The sequence below is a fragment of the Lycium ferocissimum genome, chromosome 2 (genome assembly GCF_029784015.1).
Source record: "Lycium ferocissimum isolate CSIRO_LF1 chromosome 2, AGI_CSIRO_Lferr_CH_V1, whole genome shotgun sequence".
NCBI lineage: Eukaryota > Viridiplantae > Streptophyta > Magnoliopsida > Solanales > Solanaceae > Lycium > Lycium ferocissimum.
Window position 1 is genome coordinate 2,252,097 of NC_081343.1, and position 9,532 is coordinate 2,261,628.

Genomic DNA, 9,532 nt, shown 5'->3' on the forward strand with positions numbered 1-9,532 from the left:
TAGTTTTCTAGATTCCCACCATTGATTCAAGCTTAGGAAAGATAAATAATGGATACCAAGATTAGATAGACTTACCCCAAGAAGAATCCACTCAGAAAAACTTCAAATCGCCCTTGAAACACTTAGGAGAAATAATTTTTGGGAATGGGAAATGAAGGGTTTAACTTAGCATTTAATGAATTTTGGAACAGCAATTTCCGCCACAGCGGAAAACGTCTGCTACCTCGCATCCGCTCCAGCAGAATATCGTTTGCTGGAGCGGACTCCCAAGGAATCCACCTTTCCGCGCCCGCTAGCCAGGCCTCATCGAGGCGGGTCAGTCGGGACGATGAGGCCTGGTCTGCGGGGGCGCATCGAGTCTCGCTGGGGTGAGACACCAGACACCAAAATTTTCCTGGTTTTTCACCAAGTCTTTCCCAAATCCTGACAATCACCCGAGACTTCCCAGATACAAACTAGACATGCACACACACATAAAAACACGCCACGGACTCACTCGTGGTCTTGGAATTTCCATCGGAGGTCTATTTGACTGGGTCAACACCCCATGAACAAAAACCAACTTTCCAACCAATAACCCAAAACGCTCCCTAGTCCCTCGGGAACTGAACTGAACATCCCACCAAGTCATATCCGGATCTCACGGAATCGATGAATTTTCGAAAAAGGTCCGTCTACCCAAAAGTCAACTATCGATCAACCATTTTTCACTTTAAGGTTCTATTTCTCATAACTCATCATAAAACTCGCCCGATTACCTTGGGAATCGTGCCACCCATCCTAGCGGGTCAAAATCGTACTAACATGGCTCGAGGAAGAGTCAATGGGGGTAAATGGGTCAAAAGCACTATAACGACCAAACGGGTCGTTACACCCGAACCTGCTTAGTTTTCAACCTTCTTTTTTTGTTTTTTGTTTTTGGAAGTATAATAATGCAACATAAGCGCGTGGGAAAAGAGTGGCAATAGGAAGAGCCTTTATATGGCAATTTAATCCCCCCTTTGGGTCTTACACCAATCGAAGAGAAGGAAAACCCAAACCCTTGGTTGAGGTAGAGAAAGAAAGAAAGAAAGAAAGGGAAGATGTCGTACTTGTTGCCACACCTTCACTCAGGATGGGCTGTGGATCAAGCCATTCTCGCTGAAGAAGAGCGCCTTGTCATTATTCGCTTCGGCCATGACTGGGACGAAACTTGCATGCAGGTATTATCCAATCTTTGTTTTAGGGTTTATTATTGCTTCCACCAATAATTTTGCTGGTTTCTTAGGAAAACCTTAGGTTTTTGTGTATTCTTGATTGCTCTACTTTTAACTGATTTCACCATTAAACCCTTTTTTATCTCAGTTTTGTGGTGAGGTGGACCACTCGAATTTGTTTTTTTTTTTTTTTTAAAGATTTAGAAAAGAAGGAAGAAGTTTTGGCTATTGCAGAGTTTTGTTTGTTTAATTGTTAGGATAGTCAATTAGTAGTCTATAATGTTTCTTTATATTTGAATTTAGAAATATAATTGTGATTAACGGATGGAAGCTGGGAGTTAATGAATAATGAAAAAATGTAAAGGACTCTACCTTCAGAAAACAGAGAAAGGAGGTTAAGGAAATAAGATTTTTCTTCATTCAATGTGGAAAATAATCTCTGGTATTTACAAGCAGTAGCTAAATTGGACAGCTGGAATATTCCAATGTATTTTCCTAGTTAACTTAATCTAGGACTTAAGTTAATAAAATGAAACTTTTGGAGACTAAAATAACTAGTTGGAAGACCTCTAATTAACCCGAGCATATAAATCTGATTCCTAATCTACTTGTAATTGCTACATCCAATCCTCATTAGGTGACCTTGTCCTCAAGGTTGGAAATGAATCGTATAGTGATAATCAACTTGCACCCAACCGGTGGATTTTTCATGAAAGGTTGTAGATGTCATTGTTTTTAAGGCCATCAAATGCTACAAGCAGCTGTAGTAGCTCCACTTGTAAGTAGGTTAATATGGGTCCCAACAAGTATTGGTGAACATATGAGAAATGTCACAACCGTCTTAAGGTTACTGATACCAGACATGAGAAAGCCGTCTGCTCCATTTAAGGTTACTGATAGCAGTGAATCACTGCTGAACCCTGCACCATCATAACCCGATTTGGTAAATAATAGGCATGTGAATTCCGTGTTGGGTGAGCATTTCTGGATGGATCGACATAATTCCATCCTCCATTCGTAAGCCAACCCAATGGTGTAGTCATAGGCGTATGACTTGAAAACAGTTTTTTCTTCAGTGAAAACCTTCTCATAAAACCCTTGGGGTGCTCCCTTTCAAGGTCTCAAGTTCGAAACCCGCTGGGTGCAAACAATTTCTGAGGGCCATCGGACTGGGGAAACCCTGAATTACCCGTGGTGCACTTGCGGGAAACTCCTTGCCAAGGGCCTGTGCACCCCCGGGATTAGTCGGGGCTCAAAGAGACTCGGACACCCGGTGCTTAATCAAAAAAAACCTTCTCATAAAACCCCAAGTGGCTTTCTAATACATCTATAGCCGCTTAGGACTTAAGTTAACCAAAGAAAACTTTTGGGTGGACTAATATAACTAGTTGAAAGACAACTAATTAACCCGAGAATCTAAATCCGATTTCAAGTCTAGCTGTAATTTCTACGGTCAATGACCAGTAGTGGAGGAAAAATGGGCACGTTGGGTTGGATTCAGACGCTGGACATAACCATCCACACCCCGTCGCGGCGTCGCCCATGTTTTAGATGGGTCAAAGGTGGACTGGGTGAAAAGCTGTTTAGTTAAAGCCATTTTGGCTCATTTTCTTGTTTCATCTAGTTCGCGACTTTCAAGAAATCGAATTGAAAATCTGTAACAAAGGAAATGATAAGAAAGGAGTTTTACTGTTCAACCTATTTCTCCATTCATTTTGGGAGCAACTTTCAAAAGGTGAATTTCTTAGTAACACTGGTGTCTGGGCCAGCTTGTGGACACCTCGACTATTCCACCATGTAACTCTCCTCCAAGGCTTTCAAAAAGTTCAATTCATAAACAAAAGAAATGAAGTAGCTTTGACCAAGGGGTTTTACTTTTTGTTTGCAGTCGATGACAACACCATTTTGAGATTGAAACGATGAGCAAGGCCCTTAAGTGGAGATTCGGTTTTGGAAAGAGAAAGTAGAAACAGGAAGTAGCTTTGAGGAAAGTTTCACCACGTCTAGCAAGCTTTGCGAATAAGACGCTGGTGGAAGTTGAAGAAAGAGAGACCGCTGGCCTTGTATCGCTTTCCAGCAAAAAGAAGGCAATTTTTTACCCGTGAATGACAGTGACCTTTATTTAACCGGTGAACTGCCCAATTTTAGGTGGGTAAAATATGGGCTCAACCCATAGTTGGCCCATTTTAATATCACAATACCCAAACTGTTTAAATATAGGCGGTTTGGGTGGGTTACCAAAAAATGGGTCTTAATTGCTAGTACTAGTTGCAACTTGCAACTATCATAAGCAATAACAACTGAATTTATAGCTGAAATGTAGAAATAACTAAAGAAGACAAAACATAGTGAGAGCTCGATCATTGAAGAATAATAGGTCGTAATCGATTACAATGAAAAGATTAGGAGAATGGAGAAGAGAAGAATGAGGAAGAAGAAGAGTTCAAGCGAACAAATGAAGATGAAGAGAGGAAAATGAGAGAGTGAGGAGGAAGGGGATACCAGAATTCCATTATAACTGCCTCCCTTCCTCCAGCTGCTGCTTCTTTTAAATTAGCTAGGATCAATTCAAGAAGTTTCTGCTCAGTAATGAAATGCTAATCTCAGCAGTTGGTTATGTTTCATGTCTACTTTGACTTCTCTTTTTAGATAATTCGACTTCCCTACATTGACATATTACAATCCAACCCCCTGAAATAAATTCTTGTCCTCAAGAACTAGCAGCAAAATTTGGTAACCTGGCCTAGGTGAAATTGAAATCTCCCAGTTGGAGTTTTCTAGAGGTAAGTTCGACCATTGCACCAGCGCCTTTGCCACTTCCAAGTTCCCCCTTTTGACCCACTGTCTCTGCGAGATTGCTACTGGTTGAACCACAAATTGACCATCTTCGTTGAGCACACATATATATGCAATAAAGGGTGCACTAGGGTCAGAAGGGTAAGGGTAAGTCCGATCTGAATGGCACCTTGCCCTTTCCAGAACCTTGAATGGCCATACAACTTGAACTTAAATTTTCCGGATAATTTATATTTTCTTAATGTCTGTCTATAAATTCTCATTCAGATTTGTGGCGTATCTGCATAAAATGACATTCTTTCTCGTGCTCTTCTTTTGATTGTCTTTCAATAGCTGCTGTGTCTGTTGCCTTTTGGTTAAGAAATCCACTGCTGCTGGTATATAAGCTTCTAATGAGGTCCAATTTATATCTTGAGAGGTGAATACACATACCATATTTCAAATGGTGTGAAATTCAAAAAGTGATGGAAGTTTGAATTGTATCACTTTAGCTAAACCAAGCCATTGCTCCCACTGGGCCTATGAGCTGTCAGACATCTCAGATAGGTATCAGTACATCTATTCACTCTCTACGTCTGTCCAAATGATTGATGGGGATAAGCTATGCTAACATAGTTGTGTTCCCATTAACTTAATGTAATAATTCCTGCCAGCAGTCAGTCAAAAATTTACCGTCTCTATCAGAAAGGATTGTATCAGGAGTTCAATTTAGCTTCTGTACTCCCTTAGTCATCCTGTCTACTACCACAAAGATGACGCTCTTTCCTTGTGATTTAGACCTCTATAAAGTCTGCACAAATATGCTCTGCTTCCAAGCTTGGTCAGGAATGGGGAAGAGTTATAGAAGCCCTAGATAGTATGTTTCCTTTCTTGCTTCTCTGGTGCACTTCCCAACAGCTCATATTCGATTTCACATTTTCGTTAAGCTCATCTGAGGAAATGCTCCTAAATCTAAATTTGCCTACTTGACACAAGGGTCCACCTACTGGTGAGTCATGTAGTTGCTTGAGTATTTGATGCCTTAAGTTTCCTGTATTTCCAACATGCAATTTTTCTTCTCTTCTTGGTACTACAGATTGTAAGCTCCACTGCTCTGAGGCTGTAGAGTGAACTAAGTAATTAGGTCTGTAGTCTGTTGCTCCTTCATACTGATGTTGATTCTTTTGTATCCAAGTAGGTACAGTGACTTATGGCCTGTAACCTTCCTTCAGTCTCTTTGTATCCTCATTTCTCTTTGAGAGCGGATCAACAACTCTATTTTCAGCTCCCTTTTGTATTGGATCTCACAACCCAAACCAAGTAGCTTAGTGGGCCTTTTTTGTTAAATAGCAGTAATGACCTTCTGTTCCACCAAATACTTCGGGTATGGTGATCAGTTCTTATAATGCAGATACCGCCTCCACTTTTCTACAGCATTCAGTGTTGTCATAAACTCTTTCTCATATTTAGATTTTTCTGGTCTCTAGGTGCTTGAGCTTACTCAGAAATGCTATTAGTCTTTTCCTAATACAGCTCCTATACCAGATTGGCATACGTTAGTTTCCACCAGAAAACCTGATTAATGTCAGGTACTGTCAGAACAGGTGCTTTAGTCAGTGACTGTCCAGTTTAATTGGATGTAGATTGTTTATTCTGCTGTTAACTTTTTTTTTTTTTTTTGGGTTCTCCACTTCAGTATCTTCTCACATCCGCTGTTAGTGATATCTTCCCAGACCTCTCCTTTTTTGGGTGGTTGGCAGGTTGTTGCTAATATCGGCAATAGTGGTATTTTTAATTGATTCATTACTTTGCAGTAACGTAACATCATTTGGCTTCTCTCTTCTCGTGAGGAGAGTTGGAGTCACAGTGGCGTATTTATTCTCTCTCATGCCCTCTCTTTTTTGTTTTATATTTATTCTCATTTTCCCCTTGCTATAAAATTTGTAAAACTATATTTGGTTTGAGCTGGTTATTTCTTCTGGCATTTCAGATGGATGAGGTGCTGGCTTCAGTTGCAGATACATTAAAGAATTTTGCTGTCATATACCTGGTGGACATCACAGAGGTCCCTGATTTTAACACGATGTACGAGTTGTACGATCCATCCACTATCATGTTCTTCTTCAGGAACAAGCACATCATGATTGATCTTGGCACTGGAAACAATAACAAGATCAACTGGGCACTCAAAGATAAACAAGAGTTCATCGATATTGTTGAGACAGTGTACCGTGGTGCACGAAAGGGTCGTGGTCTGGTCATTGCACCAAAAGATTACTCTACCAAGTATCGTTACTGAGTGTTTGTTGATATTGTATTTTGGTTGTGGAATATGCTGCACTTTATGACTGAACTGTTATATACAGTTGCTAAAACGATTTCCCATTAAGCTGACTCAGTTGCTGTCAAGCTCCAAAAGTGTATAATAACTTCCCATTTGTTGCAAGTGGAAAGACCTCAACTCTTCTTAAAACTATGTTATGATCAATTATATGGACCTTTCTGTAATTGTGGTTTCGGCTTCAGTATGTGCCAGATGATACAAGTGAACAAGTCAATTAGGGAGATGATTTAACTATTCAGGTAGCTATTATTCTCTCTACAATGTACTGATTTCAATTAATTCTGTTAATGCTACGCTAACTTATAGAGAATAAGCATTTTCCATCCGCAGTTCCAATAATGGTGTACAGTCAGATCAGGGCATTCTATGTTATCTCTTAGAGTTTTACCTCGTAAACATTTAAAAATGGAACAATCTCAGAAGTGAAGCTTCGTTTTTCCATGAGCAGGCTTTGAGGCCCTTGGGACAAGAACTGATTAGACCAGATGATAACTGTAAGAACTGATTGGACCATATAATAACTTTACATTTATGTTACAAGATTTATCTGTCTGAACTTATCCTCCAGAATGAAAATTCACTATTTCCTGCCCTTCCCAAACAAACTATGAATGGACCCTGCGAGTTCCACTAGAGCCATACCAATCATATACCATGTAACAGCTGCCAGAATGGACTTCAGCCATGAGCTATTGACAATGTCTAATGGGAGAGGACCACCAATATGATCGTCGAGTGTAACAGTCGCTTCTTCTCCAAGTTTTATCCAAACTATAATTGCTGCTGCCGTTGCTGTTGTGAATGGCACTCTCCAGAGCCAGGGATTGTCTTGATGTTTCTCCTTAGGTGAGAAAACTTCGTCATAGAATTCCACCGGTGCTTTGGGAGAGGAAGCATTCGAGGAAACTTCATCTACCAGACTAGTGTTTGTTACTTCTGGAAGTGCAGCAGTTGATGGAGACCAATACTCGTCGTTGCACCTCTGATTAACTGTTGCTTTGACCTCTTTCATGGCCGCTGCAGCATCTCTGAGCTTCTTAACATCGGGTTCAATTAGCCTTCTCCTAACTGGAACCAAAGCTTGGTCCGTTTCTGCAGTTCCTGCAACAGGTGATTGCCAGTAGAACCAATTTGACATTGCTCGGATTGCTTGAAATGCTGACATTCGTTCTTCTTTTTGCACATCTGAAGCCTGAAATATAGTAACAGTTCTATGATCAAACGAAAGTTCCCCTGGTTTGCCATAACGCTAACTAAATTCCTTTTTTTTTTTTTTTTGTTTGTATCGCATTTGACTTATCAAAAGAACAATTATGCTAATATATATTATTAATAAAAGCCTTACCTCAGGATTTGTCTTGGAAGCTTTGTTCAGAGCATCTTGATATCTGCTTTGAAATTTTTCTAGATCATCAAATATATTGGAGGTGCGAGCACCAACTGTATTTCCAGCACCAATTCTAACTTTGCCTCGTGGCTTCTTGGACATTAGGAATTCAAGTGCAGCCAAATTTGACCTCTCAACAACCCTATGAAAACATGTCAGAAAGAACAGCAAGTTAAAGATTATCAAACAACAGTTATCTTAGAAGTCCCAAGAAGTAACTTGTCTTACGAGATGCAATCAACTGGACATGCGTCTATGGATTCTTGAATTTTGGGTTCTGGATCAGCCCATTGAGCAATAACTCTGGCTCTTCCATACGCAGATTCAACAGCAAATGTCTTTTCAGCCAATAAAGCACATTTTAAGCAGCCTACACACTTTACTTCATCAACAAACACAGCTCTTTCTTCATTCTCTGGACCACACCATGCTGAATATAAAGGTTTCCCTGTGTAGCCCCTTAAATCTGCTATTTTTGTCAGTTCCTGCATCATATTTTCCACCAATAGGATTGATTACAAGAGAAACATCAAAAAGAAAAACATATCAACTGATTTTGGTCTTTTAAGAGCTTAAGCTGACTTCTTTAGGATAATACAAGGTAACAGGGAGAGTGATGAAAAGAGTACATAAACTTTTTATTGCACTCCTAAATAAGAATTATTGTGGTGGAATCACTCTCCCTGTTATACTGGTGGAATCAACAGTGAATTTAGGATTTAGAGTAATAAAATGATTCTGATCTTATTATACGCGTACGTTTTAAAAGACTCTCTTTTGCTTATGTATGCACAGTTCAATTGGCAGCAATAGATTCAGTTCAACCCACAGAACATGTACATGTCCTAGATCCGCATCAGGGTGGAATATCAGCGATTTATATACTAAATAAAATGATTTAGCAAAGAAACATTCAAGACTGCTACTTTTTCCACCATGTATATGGACTGACCTTATCGTAAGCCATACGTGCAATAGGATCAGAAAGAAGAGCATAAGCTTCATTGAGTATAATAGCCATGTCATGGCCCGTTGGTCCAGCGATATCCGGGTGGCATCGCTTCTGCAGCATCCTATAGGCCAGCTTAATCTGAGCCTGGTTAGATGAACTCTCAACTCCAAGAAGATCATAGAGGTCAAAGTCAGTGATTGAAGAAGTATGAGCTCTGCATATGAGAGAATTACTAGTATTATTGTCACGGTATTTCCATGAATTTGCAAGAGGAGCTCTTGGATTTGGAAGTTTGTTTATGCTTTTTGTGGGAATGGTTTGAATGGGCAGAGTAGAAGAATGCATTTTTCCTACTTGGTCCTCTGAAGCAGGAGGGGGGACAGGAAAAAGTGGCAAAAAAGAATAAGGTCTTCTTCCTTTTGGCTAGGGGCAGATATTTTTTTGTGTGGAAAGATATTTGCATATTTCACATCACAAGAGATTGAGAAGTTTAAATCTGCTTCCAAAGTGCCAAAACGTCCCAAGACTTTATAGTCACACTTGTCAATTTGTTTGGCAGCCACATAAATATATTAATTAGATTAAGCTTTTAGCCACGAAAAAGAAAAAAGAATCCTTCGTTTTAATTTATGTGTCTTAACTTTTTTTTAGTCTATTTAAAAAAATTCACCTTTTATTTTAGTAAGTTTTAATTCATACATTCTTATTTTATCCTTAGTGATACTCTTTTATAGGAATGACATGATATGATTAAGATAACAATAATTCAAAGAATATTTTAGATACATTATTCATTACCTTTAGTTTAAGATCGTAATTCAAAAATCTCCATTATATTCTTAAACTTTGTACTCAATCAAACTAAGACACCGATGAAA

General features: G+C 39.4%; 2 protein-coding genes across 2 annotated transcripts; one reads left to right on the top strand and one right to left on the bottom strand.

Annotated features, from left to right (window-relative positions):
* The first annotated feature begins 971 nt into the window (after positions 1–971).
* On the top strand, positions 972–6,496 carry LOC132032663 (thioredoxin-like protein YLS8). Its single transcript, XM_059422330.1, has 2 exons — positions 972–1,202; positions 5,962–6,496. The coding sequence occupies exons 1-2, from the start codon at positions 1,083–1,085 to the stop codon at positions 6,268–6,270; spliced, it is 429 nt and encodes a 142-aa protein (XP_059278313.1). The 5' UTR covers positions 972–1,082; the 3' UTR covers positions 6,271–6,496.
* A 308-nt stretch (positions 6,497–6,804) lies between these two features.
* Positions 6,805–9,138, bottom strand: LOC132032654 (chaperone protein dnaJ C76, chloroplastic). Its single transcript, XM_059422321.1, has 4 exons — positions 8,655–9,138; positions 7,931–8,187; positions 7,661–7,844; positions 6,805–7,507 (listed from the first exon to the last, which is right to left on the bottom strand). The coding sequence occupies exons 1-4, from the start codon at positions 8,997–8,999 to the stop codon at positions 6,896–6,898; spliced, it is 1,398 nt and encodes a 465-aa protein (XP_059278304.1). The 5' UTR covers positions 9,000–9,138; the 3' UTR covers positions 6,805–6,895.
* Between the last annotated feature and the right edge of the window lie 394 nt (positions 9,139–9,532).